At 32.8% G+C, this 27,739-nt stretch overlaps 1 protein-coding gene across 2 annotated transcripts; it reads left to right on the top strand.

Moving 5' to 3' along the window:
* The first annotated feature begins 8,642 nt into the window (after nt 1-8,642).
* Nucleotides 8,643-27,732, top strand: LOC142341071 (cytohesin-3-like). 2 transcript variants are annotated; one of them, XM_075391924.1, is made up of 4 exons: nt 8,643-9,328; nt 23,605-23,853; nt 24,212-24,359; nt 27,012-27,732. In XM_075391924.1, exons 1-4 carry the CDS (start codon nt 8,776-8,778, stop codon nt 27,223-27,225), a joined length of 1,164 nt encoding a protein of 387 aa, XP_075248039.1. In that variant the 5' UTR covers nt 8,643-8,775; the 3' UTR covers nt 27,226-27,732. The 2 variants fall into 2 exon arrangements, with proteins under 2 accessions (XP_075248039.1, XP_075248038.1); XM_075391923.1 differs by having other exon boundaries at nt 8,643-9,415.
* Nucleotides 27,733-27,739: the final 7 nt, after the last annotated feature.

Below are 27,739 nucleotides of genomic sequence, written 5' to 3'. Positions count from 1 at the left end.
CTTCTTATCGATATTGCAAGAACACGAAATCAAAAATTGGAATCTTGCTTCAGATAAGACACAAACATAGGTGAAAACACCAACAAAATCTCGAAGAACTTTAAATAAGCACCAACAAAAAAACACAAAGATAAAACAATTAAAAACAAACAAAAAATTTGTGCTTTGAATGTCTTCAAAACCAACATGATAATCTTAATAACTACGCAGACGCAAAAACCTAGCTGCAAGCTCAAATGGAGATTGTTTTATTTCTTGAATTAAAAAACACACAAAAATTTGCCATAAATGCTCAGTAATGCTCAAACATAGTTACTAATTTGTTTATCATTCACAAGCTACATAAAAATGGTTTTACAGCAAAAGTTCACAAAGCATTTAACACGCAGACAAATATACGCAAAAATGGGCAAAATTTTGAAATGGTGATACACTCAAAAATTTTCAACAAACCGAGCAAACATTTTAAAAGTGTTTTTGTGAAGCTAAAAGATACCTATTAACCATCATGCAAGACTTATTCATTGTAGCTCGCCTCCGCAACAACATTGATTCAACTCAAAAAGGAAATTTAAACGAGTCGTGATTGAAGAAGAGAGACGTGAAGAAAAAACTGTTGCATGTACAACTCATTTTCCCTAATTTTGGGCAAGAAACAAACTATTTAGCAACAAAAATTCTACAAATAGTGTTTATTTAAATGCAAAGTACAACCAGAAGCAGAAAAAAACAGCAGAAGTAGTCAAAAAACTTCAATTAAAAGCTCCAATTGTGAAAAAAGAAAGGAGAGGGGGGAGGTGAAAAATTGCATCACCTGGCGCTTAAAAAATATAGACAGCAACTATTAAATTGTTTTCAGTCCTTCTCTGCTATTACAGCATAATAAGCACTTTAAAGGCTTCTAAAGGTAGCTTACGGACAATAATAGAACTCAATACCGCTGGTCTTGGCACGTTTTCTCCCTTTTTGAGTAAAGAGCCTTTGTGGCAAAATTTTGAATAAAACGTAGCCGGGCAAGTTTTGAATTGAAATCAAATCAATAGGTTGAATAAACCGCAGATTCAAAAAACAGATAAAAAACTTTCACAAATTTAGAGAAAAACAAAAAGAGCAGCAACTAATTTTGAGATAACTGTGGCGTTGTGGTAATGAAAGCTAATTGTTTTCATACACAAGTGATTGAAAGCAAAAAAACACGCAACAAACAAGTTCTGCTCGGCAAATAGGAAACAAAAGAGTAAAAAAATTTGAAGATAGCAAACAACACAAAGATTTAACATCTTCATTTCAACTTAGTAAAGATCATATTAAAACCAAGATTAACGCCTTAAAAGCTTCTGTTTACAGCTTGAATGCAACAACATATGGAAAGCAAACAAGATGTTGATTAGTTTGAACAAATTAAGAAACTCGCTGCTGTTTGTAGAAATTTCAGCAAACCAATTTGAAAGCAAAACAAAAGAATTTAAGCTAAAATCGACAATAGAGCTGACATTTGGGCTATTGGTAACTTGAGTAAAAATATGACGGACTTATAAGTTCAAAAATTGATCAAAAATTTGAACAAACTACAAAAATCCAATTTTATTTCAGTTCCTAAAAAATAACATTTTTAAAACCATTTTACTGCTGATAAAATTTCAAAAAATAATACGCACGCTCAGCACGCTCAGTACAGACCCTGACGATCACAAAAACTTTTAAACAGCTGCAAAGAGAATAAACTTTTCAAATAAAATGGAAAAGACATTCAAGTTTCTTATTTTGTTTAGAGTCGCAGTAAAGAAATTCAAAATACCTTCGAAAAACGTTTTAAAGAAAATGTATGAAAATTAGTTCCATGAATGTCAATTAAGGAACAAAAAACTCAACAAAAATTAAAAAACGTACTTATTGCTTAGCCAAAAATTTTTTAAGAAATTACTTATTCAACCTCAGACGTATTCAACCTCGGAGATACTTACCTATCAATTATCAAACCTTGAGAATTTTGTGGGCGCTCTTATAATCTGGAGTCACAGGGTTTTAATTTTTATCAACTGATCTCAAATTAATTGAAAAATGTGTATACTGATGCAAAGGCAGACATCCATAACATAATTTTGCAAGCTCAGAAGAAGCAAAAAAACAGGAGAAAATAGCAGAGCCTTTTGCTAAACTTTGAAAACTGGCATTCAACCAATTTAAATCATTGTTTTCCCGCAATATCGGCAAGTTTTGCACCTAAAAGTTTACTAAATCCAGCTAGGGGACTCTATTGTACTTCAAATCCCCAGATGTTACTGGTTTACTGCTTTTAATCATTCTGACCCAAAATCATCTAAAATTGTCTGACATAAAAGAGATTTCAGGACAGTTTTTGACATATCATCGGCATATTTGAAAAGCACATTAATATTTTTAAAATCTAATCAGCAGTCCAATTCAACATTAGGAGCCAAGAAGACAAAATAATGATTTCAACGTGATCTATCATTTAAACTTTAAATACACTTAATATTTTTGTTTTGAAAACAAATTTGCTCATTGAGTGAGCAAAAATTGTTTGAGCAACAACAGAGAACTAGAGATACATGAAAATGTCATTTGAAATCATCATAATTGCAGGACAAGTTGTGAAATGTTATCCGCGAAATTTAGATACAATCATAACAGCCTTTACTGATCAGGAGAGTATTCGTTCGAAACAACTATTTCCTGAGCTCAAAAAAATTAAAAGTGTATTAAAACCTCACTTCAAGTTTTCCCAACAATCTGCGCACTTAGCTGAAAAACTATTAAATTAGCTTAGGGACACCAATGAAACCTAAAAACTGAGGGCTACCTAAAAAAAACAAAAATATAAAGCAGGTCTTGTTCTTACTTCAAAACTGTGAAAAAAGACGAAAAAAAATAAGGATCCAGAAAACTTTATTTTTCAAATTTGAACAAAAAAAAAATAATAGCAATTAACTTGTTGTTAATTCTGATGTAAGCCATTTTTCATAATAGAAACGTAATATCGAAAGAACAAAGCATACCGTATTGAAAAAAAATTGCTTTATTTATTCGAAACGAGCAGAGGCACGTAAGAAGCAAAAACAATAAAAATCTGAAATTAAAGAAAAACACAAAAATTATTGTTGTCTTCAAAACGCATGTCAGAGTTTTTTGAATTTTACGCCAAAAACACAAAAATGACAAGAAATATTATTGAATGTGAAAAAAAATTAAAGCGTACATACTAATTTGCGTAACTGATAGTGATGCACTTTCTGCCAAACAACCAGTTTTGTGTTAAAATCTACCGAACAATTAACGTGCAGTGAATAAGCCAATCGAAACATATAACCGTTTCCCAAGAAAAACCTTTTTCTAGGGTCTGTTGTCAATCAATGCAACAAATTTAACAAAAAACTTTTGTTTCTCAATGATGTCGGCTGTACTTCAAAAAAGGTTGTCGAATCAAATATTTTTAGTATATCAGCCCACAAAATTCATAAAATTGGCTTCTATTACAATCAGAAAAATTTGATTTGTATCAATGCTGTGTCAATTTAAAATTCTAAAAGAATAAAATTGTAGGATTAAGACAAAAAAGTTCCCAACTTGCGGTTCAAATGAACAATTTAATACACTGCGTTCTCACAATCCTGTTAACTTATGTTTATATCCGATTTTTGAACTTGTTGTGATTTGAGTGATTATTCCATTTTCTTACGCTTTTTCACATTAGCTGTTTGTCGACTCGTTTTGTTTGTTTTTATTTCCGTATAAAGTATGTTCCCTTATTCTTTTCTAGTCAATTTTCAAACGGCCTACGCTTTTTGAACAGCTACTGATGTTCTCCACTGCATCAATTTTGTATGGAGCCTAATTATACTAAAATTTACAATGATCAATTTTTTGTGCGGGTAACAAACTTTTATATGCGTTTTTTGTTCCTCGATTTATGTGTTGCATATTATTAGCTGGAAAGTTTGCAAGAAAATTCCACTGAAAGGAAGATGGTAGAGTACGACTGTGTTGAATACACTACTCTAGTGAGTTGGAAGGTCTTACAAGTTATAGGGAGCAAATAGCTATGGCCATGCTCCCCAGGACAATGTTCAAATAAGTTTCAAAAGGTAACTTGGAATCAAAATGAAAGCCCCTTCGATAGTTTTGAACAAGTCTTGTAGTGTTATTGTCATTTGTAATGTTAACAAAATATAGCCAATTGCTTGTTCTTATTTGTAAAATAAAGCAGTTCTGTCTTATCAACGTTTGAAACCATTGATGTTCCTGCAAGTAATCACATGTTTCCTTCAGAAAAATTTCTTTTTGATATGTTTATCTTGAGGGAATACTGGCATAAAAAATAGTATTGTCCGCAATTTGACCACATCAAATTTTTTAAAACTTTTTTGAGACGTCATTAGCATATATAGGAAGCTTTTAGAGCTCCTAAAACACTGCCTTGAGGTTCGCTTTGGTTGAAAGCAATATTTGTCGAAAAATTAACACTAGTTTTAACTCAATGCAATCTGTATGTCAGAAATGAACTTAACAACTTAAGAAGATCCAAAAAAAATGCTGCAGTGTTATTATCAGTTTCAAAATTCTCAGTTACTGTTAGTGAGATATATAGCATAGCCGGTTGTCTTTGAATCTTTTTTTGAACTTCAGGAACTTTTCTGTTCGTAAATTAACTGAAAAGTACTTAAATGAAATTAATTAATCTCTAAAAAAATAGTCTGATTTTTATTGTTAAGAAATGAAGGGAAGCAAATTCTAATTAAGGTATCGGCCAATACCTGTTCCTTTTTTCACATAAAAAATAAAGTATGAGTAAACATAAACAATAAGTAGGTAGTCCAATTTTCTCTTATCAAGTTTTCATTTATTAACGACAAGTTTTCAGTGAAAACTTTCTTCCCATATAGAGAACACAAGACAAAAGAGTTAAGTAAAAGGTAAAATGGTAACAAAATGTTATTCAATGACTCTTTAAAAATAACCAAACCGAGCATAGTTGCAGTTTATCCACTTAATGACCGTTTTTCTTAAACTTCTGACATAAGTCGAAATATAACTTGTTGCCTCCGCACTTTGGGCAGCGATTAGAGCAAAATTGGTTAATTTAACAAACAATGATGGTTCATTTTTGAATTCTCGCATTTCCGTTAAGATGTAAAGTCTTCTCTGTTTAGAATTGGAAAGTATCTACATGGGATGTAATAGAAGGTTGTTGTTGAAGCGCAACTATCTGGTCAATAATGAAACTTTTTAAATCTTGGAATCATCTACAAGTATTTTCAGCGAAGATTTCAACGTATAACATATAACATAAATTGTATATCATATATTCATCACACACACACACACACACACACACACACACACACACACACACACACACACACACATATATATATATATATATATATATATATATATATATATACATATATATATATATATATATATATATATATATATATATATCAATTTATCAGATTTTGACAATTAATCTGCTGGTAAATTTTTTGAAAGACCGAAAAATTTTGTGGAATTAATTTTATAAGAATTATTCTTAATGACAAAGATTGATATCCTGACTCTAGATTGAAAACTGTAAAATTTTTGTCCAGGTCAAACAGGGAATTCCGTTAACCACTCAAGAAACCAAAAAATTTTATTTGTTATAGATTCGACCAAACTTAGTTGCGGAGGTAATATATCCCGAACAAGGGGTTTATTTTATCACCGAACGAAACCTTCATGGTACAGAGTTGTGAGTGGTATCATTAAAGCATGTCAAGTGTTAAGTTTTAAATCAGAAAGATCTTTCGGAATTTTGCACTTTCCGAGGAGTAAAGGAGGTTTCAGTTTTTGTGAACGTTAGCCTGACATCCGTTGTTTTGTTCACATTTGTCTTAAATTTTGCTCAAATTTGTATCAATTTTTATAAAATTATGTTGAAATTGTCTACGATAAAAGAGAAATGATAAAAAAGATAAAAGAGTGAATAAATAGTATAAACCAACTGCTTTCGCTAAAAATTTTGGGTAATTTTGGGAAAATTTAACATTTCTCCACTTTTTTGAAAATGGCAACAAATATTTGTCTAGTTTGACGGGTGGTGAAGAAATAAAAAATGTTGACACAATCATTGTTTGCTCAACTGAGGGATATCTTTACATCCGTTTCCTAAAAAAGTGTTTTTGAGCTAAAATTTTATCAGTCTTCCGCTAATTATAATCGATATTTCGCAAAATGCAGTTTTTTGTACTTAATAAGATTTCCGTTTGTCAAGAATACAATTACAAAAACAGATCGAACAATTTCGTGTTTTCTATTAACCGCGAACCGATACCAAGGCCACTTTGGACTCATCGTTGACTTATGCAATGTCAAACTAATCAGATTGTATTTGGGCCTGTCCTTTCTAATTTATTCTTTTTTACATTTTTTTCATTCCATTTGAGGTCAAATCTTTTTTTGCAAAACTTCAACTAATAAGACGTTCAAATTAGTTTGAAAGGATGTTCAATGATATTGTGTTTTCTGAGTAAAGATCGTGGTTTACATGGCTTTGGCAAAACTTTTTTTGTAAACTTTTTTAATGAATTCTGGTACTTTGCCAGCATATGGAGAAGTATCTTTCTGTATTTTATGTCTGAATCTATTTCATGAAAGGTTTATTAAAGGTTTCTTTTGGTAAGACGGTATCTATGGTGCTAACAAAAAACTATCTAAGGCTTTCAAATGAGACATAATGGTTTTTCGATATTAAATCTTAATGAGTTCTAAATTTTTATCAACTAATTTTGATAAGTTGACTTTTTGATCAAACTAGCTATTTCAAAAACAACTTTTATAAACATTCTGGCCCAATAAACGAGCTGCAACAACTAGACCAATTTTGGTCTGGTTGTGGAATTTAGCATATCAAAATTTATTCGAATTACAACTGGGTGATGTGCTTCTCTCAAAAATATTTTTGTTTTATTAATGTTCGTTGCTAGTGGCATGTATGTAAGATGTTGCTATGATTTATGGTTTCAAAGAAAATTGTTCAAAAGAAATAACTATCTTCCGCCACTCTTTTTTCATTTCTGCTACCTTTTAGCATAGTCTCCGCCATGAGTACCGCTCTTTTTCAAATTAATTAGAAGGTAGTACTAATTTCTTTCTGTTTTGTCTTTTAGTTAAAGGTTTTTTGGCGTTGACGCTACGAGTTTTTGATACGTTTTTCTTTTTTAACAATTTTTTTTGAGGTTCTTTTGCTGTCTGGTCCAATTACCAGCCTAATGACAAGTCACCTATCACATTAATGGTAGTAAAGCAAGTCGCAAGTGATTCTGTTTAATTTTTGTGTAGATATTTTATGATTTTATCGGTATCGACATTGCTTCTATGCAAAACTTAGCTTTTTTTCTTTGACTGTGTTTTTTTAGCTGTGTGGTATCCAAGGAAATTAGCCAATTGATAATGGTTTTCATGACTTTGAGCTTAGCTGTTTTCAAAAAGGATAAATGCATTTTTTTTAAAATTTTGCTCGTAATGTTTTGGTCTGCTTGTTAGTAATTCTCATTAAAATCAGGTCCCATATGTTTTCTTTTGAAATGCGAGTCAATTGGTTTAATTTAGTTTTTATTTGATGCTAGTATGACAAAGTCAATAATTTTTTTTTTAAAATAGATAGACTTTGAGCTTTGGTGTTAAGTAGTGGTTGTTGTTTTTATTTGATTTTGTCGTTTGTCTTGTCACCTACTCTCCTTAATGGCAGGTATCATCGGCCCTCCAATATATTATTATCTGATTTTATATTGGTTTGTGTTTAAAGGGTTTTTTAGATGGGTATACCAACTGATTTAAACCAATATATGAGTTTTTTAAAGTTTTTTATCTCATCTTTATTTGTAGATAAATAAATCAAAACGGTGGTTGAGGGGAGTTGCAACATTATGTGTGAAAGCACATTACCTAGGCTACTTGTTTTTATATAAACTTTTGGAAAAATTGCTCTTTTTCAAAACTTGAAGCTTTAACGTTAAAGTGAAGCTTTAATGTAGCACACTATTCCTTATAATCAAAAATAGATTACAATTCAAAAAATAGTTAAGCTAATATCATCATGCAGATAACATCGTGAAACGAAAAATATAATTGGGATCTATTGCAACAGGGCTGTTTTAAATAGGAATAGTATTGAACAGTGCTGAAATGCTCCGGCCGGGTGTCGACACCAGGTAGTTATCAACAAATGGTTTGAAAGTTAGTGTCAGTACATTTCCCTTATTTCCTTACAGTAATTACCGTGCTAGTTTACTACAGTCAATTTTGGCCCAGATACGTCGAAACTAGATTTAAAGTGTCGTGAATTTTAACATCCATTTATTGAATGGCTAGAATTATTTTTTCGGACGCTTATACAAAAACTATCTTTTTATATAAATTCTAAATGTACTTAAAGTAGAAAAATTCAACCGAAGTACAAAACAATAGTTTAATATTTATATCTTGTATAATTTTCGATGAACTAATGACAAATTCTGTACAGTTAATTTGTGTGCTTTTTAAATCAGTTAATGTCGTCATAATTCAAATTATATTTTAGTAGTGGCTTACACACCACCAAGACAAATTATTTTTTGCTTGCTTTATTATAAGCAACATTGTTGCTTTAAGCTCTGAAATTCATGACTTCCTAAACTTTAATCGAATACCAAATTATTTTCATTCATAGCTGGTTATCTTTTTTCAGAAGGACCAACTTTAAAAACAACAGTTTCAAAATACTGAAACAAAATGAACAAAAATCCTGAAAATCTATTGGCCCAGAAACGTGAAGAAAAGATTGAAATTCTTCAAGATTTACAAAGGATTCAACAAGAGCTGGACAAAATAGATGAGGGCATTGACGAACTCCAACTAGCTGTCGACACAAAATCGGAGGCTTCAATTTTTGCCCCGGCGGTCCAGGCTTTTAATGGCGGCTTTTTTTCTGATTGTTTTCAAAAACTGAAGGACGTCGAATTTTTCAAAGACGAAACCAGTGCGTTTGAAAGAGCTCAATTTATAAAAAGTAAAATGCACAATCTGAAGGTTGAAATGGTTCACAAGTATTTGTTCAAACCGGAAAGTCGGGAAGTCTTGAAAGAGTTCATCATAAGCGTTGATATCTGGAACCTCAGCTTGCTGGAATCAATGCAAAAATGTTTCGAACAGTTAAAATTCTCTTCCGCCGAAGCTCAAGTCATTACTTTTATATACCAGTGCATTTCGAAGAGCTATTTTCTGCAAAATCATGACATGGCTAATCAAATTTTCGGAAACGAGGACGTATGTGAATTTGTGGCAGGTGCAATTATGTTTATAAATACTTCGTTTCACAACCCAAATGTGCGACACAAAATGACCGAAAAGCTGTTTGCAGAAATTGGTCACGGTATATCAATATTATTTTTTTTGTTATAAGTTTTATCATTATCGTTTTTTAAATAAGGTACCCAAAAAAATTAGAGATTTTAAAAGCTGCTTAATTTGGGTGTGTGAATAATGATTAACAATATGGGATCTGAAAAATCTTAATAAACCAACATTGAACAGAACTAAGATTTCCCTGATTTACTTTTTTAAATAGTTTAGTAAAAGATATTAATTAGCAGAGAATAATTGAAGTAAGAAACTTAATACTTTATCTGCGAAAAACTATGTAAAGTAACTATGTAAATTTTGACATCAGGAAAAACCATCAAATTTTAAGTTATTAACTGAATTCTTATTGAACACAGAATCTGAAAGGTTTCTATAGAAGGGAGAACTGCCCAATTGAAAGTCATTCCTGTTGTCCCCAAACAAAACATTCTTTGAAAAACATAAGAACAAGCAAACAATAAACACTCAATACCTTAAAGACGCTTTGAACGCTTATATGATGCTTGAAAATCTTGATGACAGAGTTTGTGGTTTTCTGTTTTCCTCTGTTTTGGGCAGAATAACCGCAAAAAAAATTCCGTTTCTGATATGATTCTTTAGTAACAAATTTACTTCTATTAATAAAAATCATTCAAAATGTTGTTATTAATGAAACTTGTGAAATAAATGGTCTACATGATGACACCCCTAAAAGAAACCACCAGAATTTTTGTGGAAAAACATTTATTGAGCGAACTCCTGACAAATACTACTAACGAAATCTAGCATCGATTTGTTATATATTAGTTTCCCATGTGAATGACGTTTTAAAAACTACTTAATGTTTTAGTGGCCAAAAAAGGGAAGCTGGTATTTCTGATCAGTTAAACTTATTTTTATTGTTCAACCCCATTTTAAGGTTATGCTTTTATCCACTTTTTGACTGTTCCGGCCCACTTTAGCGGGGGAGGAACTATATACTCAACTGTTTTTTTGTTCAGACAATTTTGGCCGATCGATATAATCATCGTAGAGAGTTGTGGGTGGTATCAGTAGACAGCCCATCCATCATAGAAAATGGAATTAAAAAGATAATTTGAATTTTGGTTTTTCATAGGGAGTTATCGAGGCTTAAATTTGAATGAATAATAGACGTAATTCAGCTGTTTTTAATCACATTTTCGGTATTTTTAACAAAAATTTTGTCAATTTTGCTAAAATATGCTTAAATTGTTGGCTGTAGTATGATTGATTTCATCTCTAAAGTAGGAGGAGGGTTGCTGAACTGTTGGATCCGAGATTTTTGACCAGAATTAACGCTAAATTTTTCAAAATTCAGATTTTTCGTCAAAAATGAGACCAAATTTGCCTCTTTAGCGCACTTGCTTTAAGTTTACTGGAAGTAGACAACTAAAAAACTGAAACCATTTTCTTCCCAAGCTGGCAAAAGAGTTAGTTGTTCTCCCGCTGGCTTTAGAAGTTTTCTGGAATTATAGTTTTGCTAGTTATTTGCAAATTTAAACTCGGTATTTATACAAAATGCATTGTTCAATTTTGTTAAATTGAAAAATTTTGTTTAAAATTTGATCTATTTCGCAACCATTCGAGCAGTTGAGTGTTTTGTTAGAGGTGCAGCAATATCGGAGCTGATCTTGATTTCAACATGGATCCTTATGATAAAAAAATTTTATGTTAATGTTATGTGAATGTTTTCATGCAAATTACTGTCAAGAATTTCAAATCAAGGCTAAAATGTTGACATATAATATTTACAGTAAACAAGGCCCAACAAGATTATAGTTTGGTTTCAGAGTTTAGCTCATGGCTTTTATGGCTCTGACCAATTGTTTTCGTATAAGTTTAAAGGACTTCTTGAATTTTGCTTTCATTTGTTATTTTTTTGTGGCCCAGTGTAACTAATCAAAGGTCCAGTTAACGTTCCAGGAAGTACAAAAGAACCTAGACAATTCTTTCAGTTTTTTCTAATGTCTGTTATGACTTTGAATATATTTGTTTTAAAAGAAAATCGGTTGCAACTATTTTATCTTATTTCTCTCAACTTTGAGAGCAGTCTCATTAAAAAAGGCAAAATCCAATTTCCTCTGAGTTATAAATTAATGTTGGTATTATCTTTATCTTGAAGTAATGGTTTCTTTGTTTCGATGCTACGCGTTTTCTTTTTTTAGCATAGTTGCATATTTTATGAGATAATTTTGTTTCTTTGTCCAATTATCACATTTTTGACAAGACCAATAGAAGGAAAGCATAATTTGGAAAATGCACAGCGTTGGGAAAAGCGTATCTTCATATGTTAACTGTTTTGGTTCAATCGTTTATGCTTTTTTGGCAGAGACACAATTATCGCGCAAAATTTTGTGGATTTGTTTTTCACTATGTTTGTCTCTTTTTTTTGTTGTTGTACGCCATATAACTTACAATGATAGGTCTCAATTATTTTTAAAGGGCATTTAAATGAAAAACTGGTTAAAAATTTCAGTATACGGCTATTCATTTTAATAAATTTCAATTTAAACTTGAAAAAAAATGATTTTTTTTCAACTGTCTACTTTTTCCTTCTATTTTCGTCGCCAGGTAATTCAATCTGACTAAATAGAATCCTCAATTTATTTGGTTGATTCAGAGATTTGCTTTCGCGCTTGGTTTTACTTTGTCACTGATTGCTTCAACTATTTAGTTTCAAAAAGTGGTTTCGAGATTTCTAAACTGTTCAACTTTTGGGTTTCTTTTTGTTATCCTTTTATAAGGAAGACCCGTTAATGATACGAGAAGTAGAATGTGACGCCCTACAGTTTTTCCAGGTAAAGTCTTGTAATTATAGTGCCTTGACCAGTTTGATGTAAAATTGTTTGAAGTTTTGGCTTCTCAATGTATTTGTTGTTGTTTTGTGGAGTTGTGAATTAATCTCATTATTAACAGGCCCAATTGGCTTCCTGGGGTCGTTGCAGCCTAATCCATCGCTTATTGATGAAATCTTAAGTCTCTTGTTACTTGAAAGCGATTGTTTTCAAAAACATATTGTATTTTGAGCTTCGTCATTTTTTAGTTAGTTTTTTGGTCGGTTTATAGCTCTGTCTCTGTAAGCACAGGCCACAACCCGTTTCCAGTGATCTATAGTTTAATTTTCCTAACTGTTTTACTTTTAAAAATTTGCTTCTTGGCTTTGTTACTACTGTTACTGCGAGATTTTAAAAAGGTTTGAGATTTTTATATGTTTGTACATTTTAAAGGATTTGTTTTCTTTTTCAATTTATAACAATGATGGTGGGTCCCACTGGCTTTGAACTTTTGCGCAATTGAACATTGGAAGATGACATGTCTCATTTGCTTCCATTGGAGAAATAAATGACCATTTTATTGATTTCAGTTGATATCTACTGACATCAGTAACTGTGAAATTAATTGTTTTCAAAAACAGAAACGTATTTTTGGCCAGAATTAACGCTAAATTTTTCAAAACTCAGATTTTTCGTCAAAAATGAGACCAAATTTGCCTCTTTAGCGCACTTGCTTTAAATTTGCTGGAAGTAGACAACTAAAAAACCGAAACTATATTCTTCCCAAGCTGGCAAAAGAGTTAGTTGTTCTCCCGCTGGCTTTAGAAGTTTTCTGGAATTATAGTTTTGCTAGTTATTTGCAAATTTAAACTCGGTAATTATACAAAATGCATTGTTCAATTTTGTAAAATTGAAAAATTTTGTTTAAAATTTGATCTATTTCGCAACCATTCGAGCAGTTGAGTGTTTTGTTAGAGGTGCAGCAATATCGGAGCTGATCTTGATTTCAACATGGATCCTTACGATAAAAAAATTTTTATGTTAATGTTATGTAAATGTTTTCATGCAAATTACTGTCAAGAATTTCAAATCAAGGCTAAAATGATGACATATAAGATTTACAGTAAACAAGGCCCAACAAGATTATAGTTTGGTTTCAGAGTTTAGCTCATGGCTTTTATGGCTCTGACCAATTGTTTTCGTATAAGGTTAAAGGACTTCTTGAATTTTGCTTTCATTTGTTATTTTTTTGTGGCCCAGTGTAACTAATCAAAGGTCCAGATAACGTTCCAGGAAGTACAAAAGAACCTAGACAATTCTTTCAGTTTTTTCTAATGTCTGTTATGACTTTGAATATATTTGTTTTGAAAGAAAATCGGTTGCAACTATTTTATCTTATTTCTCTCAACTTTGAGAGCAGTCTCATTAAAAAAAGGCAAAATCCAATTTCCTCTGAGTTATAAATTAATGTTGGTATTATCTTTATCTTGAAGTAATGGTTTCTTTGTTTCGATGCTACACGTTTTCTTTTTTTTTAGCATAGTTGCATATTTTATGAGATAATTTTGTTTCTTTGTCCAATTATCACATTTTTGACAAGACCAATAGAAGGAAAGCATAATTTGGAAAATGCACAGCGTTGGGAAAAGCGTATCTTCATATGTTAACTGTTTTGGTTCAATCGTTTATGCTTTTTTGGCAGAGACACAATTATCGCGCAAAATTTTGTGGATTTTTTTGTTTTTCACTATGTTTGTCTCTTTTTTTTGTTGTTGTACGCCATATAACTTACAATGATAGATCTCAATTATTTTTAAAGGGCATTTAAATGAAAAACTGGTTAAAAATTTCAGTATACGGCTATTCATTTTAATAAATTTCAAATTAAACTTGAAAAAAAAAGATTTTTTTTCAACTGTCTACTTTTTGCTTCTATTTTCGTCGCCAGGTAATTCAATCTGTCTAAATAGAATCCTCAAATTATTTGGTTGATTCAGAGATTTGCTTTCGCGCTTGGTTTTACTTTGTTACTGATTGCTTCAAATATTTAGTTTCAAAAAGTGGTTTCGAGATTTCTAAACTGTTCAACTTTTGGGTTTCGTTTTGTTGTCCTTTTATAAGGAAGACCCGTTAATGATACGAGAAGTAGAATATGACGCCCTACAGTTTTTCTAGGTAAAGTCTTGTAATTATAGTGCCTTGACCAGTTTGATGTAAAATTGTTTGAAGTTTTGGCTTCTCAATGTATTTGTTGTTGTTTTGTGGAGTTGTGAATTAATCTCATTATTAACAGGCCCAATTGGCTTCCTGGGGTCGTTGCAGCCTAATCCATCGCTTATTGATGAAATGTTAAGTCTCTTTTCACTTGAAAGCGCTTGTTTTCAAAAACATGTTGTATTTTGAGCTTCGTCATTTTTTAGTTAGTTTTTTGGTCGGTTTATAGCTCTGTCTCTGTAAGCACAGGCCACAACCCGTTTCCAGTGATCTATAGTTTAATTTTCCTAACTGATTTACTTTCAAAAGTTTGCTTCTTGGCTTTGTTACTACTGTTACTGCGAGATTTTAAAAAGGTTTGAGATTTTTATATGTTTGTACATTTTAAAGGATTTGTTTTCTTTTTCAATTTATAACAATGATGGTGGGTCCCACTGGCTTTGAACTTTTGCGCAATTGAACATTGGAAGATGACATGTCTCATTTGCTTCCATTGGAGAAATAAATGACCATTTTATTGATTTCAGTTGATATCTACTGACATCAGTAACTGTGAAATTAATTGTTTTCAAAAACAGAAACTTATTTTCGAATTTTTTGCTCTTTTTGTTGAACTGTTAACCAGTCGCATTGCGGACAGTTCCCATACCTGTTGTAATTAAGTATAGTTTAATTTAATTTGTTTTGGTTTTTCTGATGCGAGTTTGATATTGTTGTGATTTTATTTTATTTTAGACATCGAGTTTTGGTCGCAAATAATGTTTGTTTTTTGAATTATATTTTTGTCCATACTAGTTGTCCTATTATCAACAACTTTCATTGACCCTCTACCTTCATTGGCATTTTTGTTTTCTATACTTCTCTATCTCTTCATCATTTGGTAGCCAAATAAACCAAGAATGCGGATGAGCGGGGTTGGAACATTATGTGCTTACGCACATTACAGAGCCTCCTTGTCTGTTTTATTATCAACCCTTGTATATGCTATCTGGATTCTTCCATGACTATTCTTTATATACGTACTGTAACTTTGATTTTATTCTTCTGTTGTCACTGGCAAATGAATATTCAAATGTTTTAACTTTATTTGTGCTAGAAAATTAAAAAAGGAAGGTCTTCAAGGCGTTAAAATCCGAGCGGCTTTTGTTAAAAAAATTTCAGAGACATCATGAAAAAATATGTGAATCTATAGTTCCAAACATGTCTTATAGGCTAATTCGGTTTCTTTGTTGGGTTTTATTCAAAAAACTGAAATCTATGAAGTGATTCGATTAAACGCGACCTTGGGACCTAAGCGAAGGGAACTTTTGCTATGTTTTTTTTTTAAATTTATAGCTAATGTCAAGAAAACTGTGATGAAAAATTCAGTAGTTTAAGGTATATAGATAAATCTTTGTTTAATATAAATGGGCGCATATTAAACATAGTATTTTTTAACTTTCTTATAGTTTAAATATTACAGTCAAATTTTGTTAGTTAAACTGATTTTTTTATTTGATTCGGAAGCTTTCAGCACTGTCATTTCTTTTCTTTTTTAAGAGGTTGAGTGAAGTGTAGAAAATTTGACTCCATTTCTTCAGATATGAAGGTTTGGTTATGTGCTCACCTAATGTGATTTCGACAGTATAAAATAAGAACTGAATTTTCTACTTTGCAAACCAAAAGAGAAAAATCTACTTTACGTTCTTAAACGTTTTCTACAGTGGGATTGAGCTGTGTGCGAATATTGGGGGTACGTAAGATTCGTATCCAAAAACTAATTTTGAGATAGAAACGAATTTTCAATTGAATTAAAAGATAATCTTGTTTAAATTCCTACACACCGCTCAAATCAAACCTGGTTTTGTAAGGTATAATCTAGATTCAATCCGGTGTAAGATTTTTTGTCTCACTCTCCTTTGAGTTTGGGTAATTACCATAAGAATCATATCCGCTGCCATTTTACTGATTGGCATGTTTAATAATTTCACAATTTTGCCTTCAATTTTGTCTCGGAGAAATTTGTTTTTTTTTTATATTATTACGTCTTGATCTTTTTTTTGAAATACACGAGCTGTTGCGAGTTCAAACTCGCTCTGAATATCTTCAGCAAAAACTGAATAGTCTATTTTTTTGATAGGAACCGCAGAACAATAACTTATTGACATGTTGCGGCTAATCCCTGGCTCTCGGCCTCAAATGCCGACGAGTCAACTGTTTGATGTTTTTGAACTTGCTGACTGCTCTACTGCTGCACTTTCTTTCAAAGTTGTTGATCGTCAGTTGTTTACGTTGCTGCTGCAATCTGCATCTCTTTCTGTTTATTTCGTGGGAACGTTAACCTGAATTCATGTTTGTATAGTTTAAGAATCGCAACACACGCTTTCCAGCAGACTGCCGATTTTTTTAAATTTTGTTCACGAAGTGTGAGAAATGTTGGCTATCCAAATGACAACTAGTCTAATTTGCCTTGCAATGATTATTTAAACGCTCATTTAATAGGCTTCCATATATTGTTTCCTCAGTGTGTTTGAATCTTGCAAAGCTTTCAATATTTTAGATTGTGCTTGACTGGTGCTTTGGTGGTTTGTAATCACTCGTCTGAAACTTTTGCAAAATGGTTCACCAAGTGCCTGATCTAGTCAGATAGGTGCCTAATTTTTTCCAATACCATCTAAGCTCTCCAAGATCGTTCACTTCGAGTTTTTAAACTTCTTCTCCGCTTGTACTTGATAAAACTATGTTACCCACCCAGCGTAGTATACATACATTTCTTTACCGTCAGTTTTGAAGATCAAACAGTAGTCACTTTCATTTCGTGCCGCCCAGGCACTTTGCAAATAGTTTACCGATTCTTGATACTCACTGTTCGCTTCATAATATAGTCAGTGGATGCTATTGTTGAAAATGTAAACCAATTCCTGTTACTTTGATTTTGTTTATTCAAAACCTCGAAGCTGCTCTTAAAAAACCCTTCTTCAGTTTTTGTATGTAAGTATGCTGAATTTACGTCTATTTCTCTAAAAAATATTATATATATTAGCTGCAAGAAATCGCAAAACCCTCAAGGAATCGTGTTTACTTCTTGGTGCAAATGTATAGCAGTACTGAAGACACTCAGTTGGCCTTAATCGGTTTGCATCATTACGCTATGTGCTTTGTACGTCTCAAGATCAAAGTTTTCGTTTCTTTGTGCATTTGTAAACCCATTTTCAAGGTATCACTTTTTGGCTCGTGGACAACTAAATCTCATTTGTTTGAATCAATCAGTGAAATTTTTTCCTGTGGTATTGCTTCTTGCCTCAGTTTTTTTTTCTTGTGATTCACTTGTATATTTCCTGTTCAATCCAATCCTCAGAGCATTTTGAACAAAATGTGATTATTTAACCTATTGACCTGATAGTTTCGAATATCGTTCACGGCGTTTGTGTTCTATATTTAACTTTTTCTTATTTTGCTTTCCATGTTGTTCTGTTTTTCGTTCTCAGACCAAGTTTACCGCTGTTTTTACCAAATCTATGTAGCTTAGTTTTAAGAATCGTTCAGTTTCGTTTTTTTTTGTTCAAGCGAAGATTCATGATATATCTGTTTATTTGACTATTTGATTGTCTTTCTGCTCAATGGATTCCTAAGAAATTGGCAGTGTCTTCTGCTAAAACGCAATAATTTTTTTAGCTTTGATTCAATCAGTAGACATGCCGCTGTCTCAATTTGTGTTCTGTTGTGCATGTCAAAGCACCATTTTGTATTGTTGTGTCAAGCACTCTATACTAATGGTTATTTTTGTTTGCTAAATATATTGTTTTTCAATTCGTTACAATTATCCTAATTCAGATGTTGTAGAGTTTTGTAACTTGCTTTTTAATTCTTGACCCATATTTGATAACGACTTTGTGAAGTTCCAACTTCGGCGACCGGTGTTATGAAACATATAGTTACTGACGGTTTGTACTTCATGTTTTTGACACAAACGTAATTAGTTAACTCATCAATGCAGGAAAAAAAATACCTATGGCCGTTTAAAAAAATTTTTGGTTCCAATACCTTTTAGGTACCAAAATCCTTGGCATCTCACCAGGAAGAGAAATTGCACAATAGTTGTTGTTTTTTGTTTGGATACTTACTTTGTGAAGTGTGTGTCTTAGTTTGAATAACTTAATATTTTATAAAAAAGGTTTACTTCATTTTTGCAACAACTAAATTTAGGACATGGAGCATTCTATACAGCATAGAAGGTAGGAAAAAGCATGTTCCCGTGTTGACAATTTGGATCTTTCCAGTTTCAATTTAGAGACACTGCTTTTACCGATATATATTATTGATTGCCGTTTTCAACTAAATTGAAAAAAAGTGGTTCAGTAACCGTGACTATTTAACGATTGCTTCAGTTCTAAAACAGTGTTAGAACCCTTGGACCAATTCTCTTTTAGCTCAACTTGTATTTTGTCAACAAATATTTTCTCCGTCTTAGTTATTGAGAATTGAATCTAGTTTTGTGTAACTATTGATCCACTCAGTGGATGCTATTGTTGAAACTGTAAACCAATTCCTGTTACTTTGATTTTTTTGTTCAAAACCTCGAAGCTCCTCTAAAAAAAATCTCTTCTTCAATTTTTGTATGTGAGTATGCTGAATTCACGTCAATTTCTCTAAAAACTAGGTTTTCCATAGCTGCAAGAAATCGATAAACCCTCAAGGATTTGTTTGTACTTCTTGGTGCAAATGTATTGCAGTACTGAAGACAATCAGTTGGCCTTAATCGGTTTGCATCATTACGCTATGTGCTTTGTACGTCTCAAGATCAAAGTTTTCGTTTCTTTGTGCATTTGTAAACCCATTTTCAAGGTATCACTTTTTGGCTCGTGGACAACTAAATCTCATTTGTTTGAATCAATCAGTGAAATTTTTTCCTGTGATATTGCTTCTTGCCTCAGTTTGTTTTCCTGTGATTCACTTGTATATTTCCTGTTCAATCCAATCCTCAGAGCATTTTGAACAAAATGTGATTAATTAACCTATTGACCTGATAGTTTCGAATATCGGTCACGGCGTTTGTGTTCTATATTTAACTTTTTCTTATTTTGCTTTCCATGTTGTTCTGTGTTTCGTTCTCAGACCAAATTAACCGCTGTTTTTAACAAATCTATGTAGCTTAGTTTTAAGAATCTTTCAGTTTCGTTTTTTTTTGTTCAAGCGAAGATTCATGATATATCTGTTTATTTGACTATTTGATTGTCTTTCTGCTCAATGGATTCCTAAGAAATTGGCAGTGTCTTCTGCTAAAATGCAATAATTTTTTTAGCTTTGATTCAATCAGTAGACATGCCGCTGTCTCAATTTGTGTTCTGTTGTGCATGTCAAAGCACCATTTTGTATTGTTGTGTCAAGCACTCTATACTAATGGTTATTTTTGTTTGCTAAATATATTGTTTTTCAATTCGTTACAATTATCCTAATTCAGATGTTGTAGAGTTTTGTAACTTGCTTTTTAATTCTTGACCCATATTTGATAACGACTTTGTGAAGTTCCAACTTCGGCGACCGGTGTTATGAAACATATAGTTACTGACGGTTTGTACTTCATGTTTTTGACACAAATGTAATTAGTTAACTCATCAATGCAGGAAAAAAAAATACCTATGGCCGTCTAAAAAAATTTTGGTTCCAATACCTCTTAGGTACCGAAATCCTTGGCATCTCATCAGGAAGAGAAGTTGCACAATAGTTGTTGTTTTTTGTTTGAATATTTACTTTGTGAACTATGTGTCTTAGGTTTAAAATCTTAATATTCTATAATAAAGGTTTGCTTCATTTTTGCAACAACTAAATTTAGGATATGGAACATTCTATACAGCATAGAAGGTAGGAAAAAACTTGTTCCTCTGTTGACAATTTGGAACTTTCTAGTTTCAATTTAGAGACACTGCGTTTACCGATATATATTATTGAATGCCATTTTCAACTATATTTAAAATTGAAAAAAGGTTGGTACAGTTAGCTGGACCATTTAACGATCGCTTCAGTTCTAAAACGGTATTAGAACCCTTAGACTATTTCTCTTTTAGCTCAACTTGTAGTTTGTCAAAACTTATTTTCCCCGTCTTAGTTATTGACATATGAATCTAGTTTTGTGTAACTTTTGATCCAATCTTTTTGGGTTTTTACGCTGTCTCTAATGCCTGAACCAACAACTAGTTAAAAATTATTTGCTCCAAGGAGATTGCATTGACAACTTGTTTGACTTAAAGATAAAAAAGCATAACGGTTTTGATTACTTCAACACACCCGACCTAAACACCATTTCGTTTTGCATACTGTGCAGTGTTCTTTTTAAACAATCTGCTTCTACAACTCCTGTTTTTTCATTTCTGTTATTCAGAAAACTTACATTCTTGTGTTTTGTGATAATTGGCTATCTGATCTGGCCCTAGAACTAGATAATTTAAGCTCTAAAAAATCATTTGCATCGTTTTCGATTGTTTTGATTCTGCATACCAATTTACCACGTAATAAATAAAAGTGTGTCAGTGTTTGAAATAAGCCCTAAAAGTGTGAATCAATCGAGAATTTTTCATGCTTTTCATTCGCTTCTGGCTGCACATTTTTGTGTCTACGTTTAATTTTTTTACCCATACATTTCTTCTCTCTTTCGGTCGGAGATTATCATTTTTGCAATATGTGCTTTTCATTTTTTAAAAAAAAGTTTTTTAAATGATAATTATTATCTGTTTCTTTGTTCAATCATTTTCGGCCATAGCTGGCAGTGCAAGTCCTGATTCAAACAGCTGGCATCGAGCTGACTGAATTCATGTCCTGTTGTATTGTTCAGCAAGACCAGTTTGGTCTGGTTTTCAGGTACTCTGAACTCATTTTTATTTCTGCTTTTCATATAAATCTTGATAAACATTTTGTTTTATAATTTTTAAATCAAATTGATCTTTTGTTTTAATAGTTGCCTTTTCAGCGACACGCTGTATAAAAAATTGAAATTCTTCAGATTCACATTTCATGATTGTCATGTATTTTTTGTGTTTCACGGAGTCACTGGTCTCAAAAAATCTGAGAATATCTTTCTTAGTTTCATGCAGCTCTAATCTTTTTCATATAATGTACTGGCTTTCTGGTTATTGTTTTCTTATATTCTGATTTTATTAGACCAATTTTTTTTAGATTCAGATTAACTATTAATCAACGCTGAAAACTTGATTTCATTATTACCGCAACACAGTCTACAATTTCTGGCTCTTTGTGCGTCGAGTTTTGAGTTTCAAGGCTCAGTGAGATGCGTGGTTGAATGTTCGTCTTTTTGAAGTTGAAAATAAAGTGGATTGGCAAACTGAAAATTGCACCACACGTTTTATTTCTTTGACAAAGTTTGTTTGCGCCCTTAGATTATTTTGCACCTATACCAACTTCTCTCTTAACACGACCATTTTTTTATAATGACAACTATATCTATTGACAACTCCGTGCAGTTTATTGAGGACTCTATCTATTCTTCCATTACTTTGATCCATTTTTTGAGTGATTATAAGATCTGCAACGCCTGAATCTGGAACTAGACCAAAGAAACTGTTCTGATGACTTGTAAGGCCTAAAGCTAAGCCTGCATTACTGTTTTGCTTGATTTTAAAAGCTTGACTTTAGCTAATTGATTTTCTGCACATTGTGCACTACTAACTGTCTTTCTTGAAGCAGTTCGTTTTCAAATGTCCTGGTTCTTCCCCAAGTAAATAAAATGAGCTTTTTTCGCAGACTAAGTGAGCGTTATTGCCGTCATAGCTGTGTGTTTTTCAAGTCGAGCACTCTCACTGTGTTGTCTGTTCTCATCGTTCGTTAGCAATTTTGTCAACTCAACGAAACTTTTTGTTGGGCTGAAAATTTTTAGCACAAACTATTCTCAAGGGGAACATACAGAACCATCGCATGAAACCTCTTAAACGAAACTAGTTCACTATTTTGATCAATTCGAGTGGTCACCGCTTGTCCTTTAATGAAATGCGCGATCCTTTACGCTTGGCGCATTTTTGAGATCAGGCTGGAAGAGTCCACCATAGTTGTCAGATAGCACCAATTTTTGTTTTGCGTTTCTCACTTTGCGCAGGTGCACTTTCTCTTTCTTGAGCTGGTCTGAGTTGTTCTTTCCGGTGCTCTGCAAAAGCATTGTCACCAACTCTTGGTAATGGCTCTGGGATTTTTCACACTTTGGTATAGTGAAGATCTTTTGTCTAAGCGAACGCTGTGAATTGAGTACCCACGTAGCAAACTCATCTCGAAGCTCTCACACTTCATATTGCTGGTTGACTTCTTTTTGACAGTCTATTGAAGTTTGTTTTTTGTTGCTTTGTTTTTGTATTTGAAGATAATTTTGAGCTTTCAAAATAATGTAGGAACATTTTGCTAGCAGTTTTCATTTTGGGCCCATAAACCGAAATAGATTTGCTCACATATATTTATTATTTTTGGGTTACTGTCGAAGAATTTTGGATGCAGCTTTCAGTAATTGACAATATGTATACATTTCGTATGTTAATTTAGAAGGGTATATAATATAATCTGTTGTTAATTGCTAAAAATTGAAATAATTTGACTCATTTTTGCTCGTTATTTTCACTTTTTACCTGAGTCCAAACTGTTCAGCACAGGTATTTCCTTTTTAAACGGTTGGTTGACATTCAGAAAGGTTGAAACGTGTTCGCCGAACATATATGTTTGTTCATGTGCTGATAAAGTGACTTCGTAGGAATGAATTAGGAATTCATTTTTCTACTTTTCAATGCGATGTCGTAGAGACTTTCACACATTTTCTCTTAAAACGAAATTGCACCGGTGAGAATGATGCCTTTACATAGTATTTATGTCTAGATATTCACTATGAGGTAATGACGAATTTTCCTTCAATCACAAGAAACAAATGTGAATCCAGGGAAGCGTACTCATCTTTTTTTGACTAATTGGAGTTCTTTAATATCTTTTTACAAAAAAAATGCTTGAAATCTATTCAGTCTGTCGACAGACATCATTTTGGTCTCGTTTCTGCCTTGAGTAGATGTAAAAAAACTTCACCTCAAAGATTTGAGAATACGTTGCTTCCAAAATTGTAATTTCTTTAGCTTGTTGGAGATATTGAGAGTTGCGAACGCTCAATTCATATAAGAATTTCAAATATAAATTGTTTAGCTACAACTTGATCTATTTAAAGTCATTAGGCTAATTTATAATATAATTTTAGCTCCGGAGGTAAAATGCATGAGCGCATCTGGCGTCTCCCGAGAGTACATGATCAATCTATACAGAGAGATTAAAGAGAAACCACTCAGGTTCAACTCAAAGTTAGAGGAGACGTTAGAGGATAGGGTTCTGATGAGGGGCTATTTGTATATGCAGAGAGGCAATTGGAGGACGTGGACCAAACGATATTTCGTGCTTCATTCAAACCAATTGTGTTACTATGAGAACGAGGATTCGTTGCAGCCTAGAGGTACAAAAGCTATATTTGATACTTAAACGTCCCCAATCACTTCTCAACCCCCCACCCCCACAAAGGAAGGCGAAACATAATAGATCTTTGATTTCTATACCTGACATATAGTAATGTACTATAGAATACATAATTTGTAACGTTTTTTTTTGGGGGGGGGGGTTCTTAATTGTCACAGGGGAGTTGAAACATTATAAATCTTGAATTTCTGTATATTAAAGTCATTCAAATAGAAAAAAGATTTCTGTCGCTGCTTTGCTAACAGAAAAGATTAAGTCGATCGGAATGAATGAATGACCAAAAAGTTTCTAATTATTTTGGCCTTGAAGTCGTTTTGTTTTGAGCTCTGCTATTTCAGGTGTGATCATGCTTAACAATGTAAACGTGGCAGAACGACAGCATAGAAAGTGGTATTGCTTTGATCTCTTCAATTTGGACGGAAGACCGCTAATAGTCACTAAAACTAGACGAAAGGACACTCAAACAGATGCAAGTCATCATACAAGGTATGAAAAATATAGTCTCGTAATAACAACAGTCGCCTAACTTACCGATGAAATATCTCGTTAGCGCCCGATGAATACTACGAATTATAGAAAAAGTGGCAGAACTCTGCTTCGAGATCAGACTATATTTTTCCGTCAGTCTTTTCTCACCTTTGTTGCTATGTGAGTGGCGAGAATATTGGCGAAGGGCGAGTGGCGAGTGGCGAGAGTATTTACACGTTTGTTATCGCCCTCGAGAAGTTATCAAGCTCCGAGGCCAAACCGATGTTGGATAAATTAGAGACGACAATAGAAGAGGCGTGCTGGTAACGTGTTTAATCATCTCTCATAACTTACCCCGCAGAGCAATTGATTAGATTATCTTTTCCTCGACTCTTTTCCCTGTACTATTCAAATAGTAGCCGTGGCGAATAAACGGCAGAAAAAGATGGCCTAAAACAGCACAATTTCGATAGAATCCATGCAAATCGAAGCACATTGTATCATTTGAAAGTTTAAATTATTAGGAAAACTCCATTTGACTGTTCGTTTTATAAGTAAAAGTAGGACTTAAACGACCCCACCTTCCGGCTCAGTGAAATATTTTCTTGCCGTTTTCTTAAAACTTCTGTTTGTAATTTTTTTTTATAGTTTTTATTAGAAGAGTTGCCGTTTTACTGAGGAAGCGCAGAAAGTATGTTGAATGATGTGATTAAAAGTTGCAAAAACAGTCTGGTCACATACCAAAGACTGCAAAAGTGGTCGACAATGAAATGCTAAAAGTTATCTTTGATAAATGGCCTATGGTATAGAGATGAACACAATTAATGTTGACTCCAATATCACAGTGTAAGATATTGAATTCCGCGTTTGATCGGTGGACAAAATGGGGATTATGGTCTGACAAGAGTTCACCACCGAGAAATTTTTTTTCAAAAATCAACTTGATGAGCAATGCTCCATTAGAAGGGATGGCGTGAGACATAGTTTTTGCTAGCGTAAATTCATGCGATTTTTTTTATTGTTTTGAACATTAGTTGTTTAAAAGGTATCAAGTGGACATAATTGAAAGCCCTACTAACAACATAATGACCTCGTGTTATTAATTACGGTTACCGTCTAAGAATTTATTAAACTGAGAGTAACATTTGATGTATTTTTAGAGAAAAAATTGGCACACATAGGGAGATATTCTTTTGACAAAACGCAGATGGTTACAGTCATCACTATCTTTTATAGTACCTAATTCTATATTATAGAGGTGAGCAAACAAACAAAACATTAACTCCCAATAATGTTGAGCATTATTGCGATGTACAACCGCATCGCTCAGCTAAACTTGTTGTTTTTTGCGGCTATTGCTCTGCTGCTGGGCCTGAATTGTTAGCCAGTGGATTATAATCCGGCAGAGATAGCAAAATTGATTTTACTTCAAATTTACTGCTCTTTCACGGTGCTGATTTACACTTCTTACCAGTTGACATAGACTGATTGATAGATTCACAATGTAATTTGACAATGTATCAGTAGGATTGCATCAGATTGTTCAGATAGCACTGATATTTATTCGTTTTATTCGTCTTATATGTAGCAGTAATACACATCACCACAGTTTGCAAAAAATGGAATTTTTTGCATTTGCGAAAATGTGATTTTTTTGCTGATACACTTCTCACTTTGTTCTTGTATCAATGTCTTCCATCCAGTTAATTTGTATTTTTGACGCGTCTTTCTCGACAATAATTCAGTAGTCTTCAGATAGCAATATGAGAATATCGCCCTCTCCAAAAGAGCATATTAGGCAAACAAATGAAATCAAATTTTTGGAATTTTCAATGATGAATGAATACGTCTGACAAAAAAAAACAAAAAGAACTGTTATCAAAAACAACGAAAGGAAAAAGTCTCACAGTCTTAAGCTTTGAATTCTTTGCTGCTCGGCGAACTTGATTTTAGAGTGAAACACGAGGGGTCGGAACTATTAGCGTTGATAAAGTGAAAATCTGTAGAAAACACTTATTTATTTGCAGTCATTGCTAGCTAATATAGTGCAAAAGCGTATATACATTATCGCAGAGTATTTAGTCGCCGCGCTCAGCTGTGCCTGTTGTCATCCGTAACTAATCCTGTACTGCTGGGATTCAATTACCAGCCAGTTGTTTTTGTCTTTGCATAACATGAAAAGTGCTTCTACTTTTTCGGAACAAATAGCGTTGATAAAGAGATAATCTGTTGAAAACAAGTACTTATTTGCGATCATTGCTAGCTAATATATTGCATAAGTGTATAAACATAAAAAGTGCTTCTACTAACAATTTACCGCTTTTTTATAATGATGGTTTACACTTCTTGCCAGTTGACATAGTCTGATTGGTTAGTTCACTATGTCGACATACACTATGGCAATAGCACAATTGGATTGCATCAGATAGATCAGATTGCACTAGAATTGTATTCAAATCAGTAGGTCTAATTTTGCAGATCACGAAACCATTAAAAATCAGATAAGTGGGCTCGCTCAGAGTCATTTTTAGTCTGATCGGTCTGGAACGTGACCCAAGTAAGAATCAATAAGAGCGATATTGTGTGAAATATTTTATCCTGTCTTTAATATTTTCAAATATTGTACATGAGAGTTCCTAGTCTTCCGTGTTGTAAACATTCTGCTTCTAGATACATTCTGGCCGCCGAAAGAGCAGAGCAAAAACTTCAATGGCTTGCTGCATTACGATCTATTCTCAAATTGGACTTAACACACGCACTCACCAGATCCTTTAGCGAGAGTCAAGCCCCAAGTGAGGACAGACCAACTACTCCAGACCCGCGCAGAAGAGTATTTTCAGAAGCCTCTGCTGTCAGACAATTCTCCTGTGAAGATATAGATTGATTCAGACATCGGTATTTTAAACTGAGCTTAATCGAATCGAGAATTTGTAGAGAAATAATGCAATATTAGCGGCGAATGGCAACGAAAACATTTACTATTACCGCAAAACTCTCGCATCTTTTAACGGTAAAACCGCTAAAAGTGAAAAAAACAAATCGACAACATTGTGAGTTATTTTATAAAAATTTTTATAGCTTCTGGCGAATTCTTCGTTAAAAGGTGCAGATCTAACAACCATTTACTATTTGACACAAATCAAACATTTTAAAGCAGTTTTTAGTATTGACACTTGGATCTCAATAATTGCAATAGTTAGTTCTCTGAGGGCTGAATTGAAGAGCAAAATAATAACTGTTAAAGTATAGCTTGTTTTTATGTAAAATTTTTGATCAAACCTGCTTTGTCCTCAAACATTGCAGTTATTAAACCAGTTGTTTGTATAATTGAAAGATGAAATGTTTCTCGCACTTTAGATATAGAAACTCATCGTTCCAATTCACAATCTATCATTTTC

The sequence above is a fragment of the Convolutriloba macropyga genome, chromosome 6 (assembly GCF_964194025.1).
Source record: "Convolutriloba macropyga chromosome 6, txConMacr16.3, whole genome shotgun sequence".
Taxonomy (NCBI): domain Eukaryota; kingdom Metazoa; phylum Xenacoelomorpha; order Acoela; family Convolutidae; genus Convolutriloba; species Convolutriloba macropyga.
The sequence above is the reverse complement of the archived record's forward strand: the minus strand, read 5'-3'. Positions and strand labels throughout refer to the sequence as shown.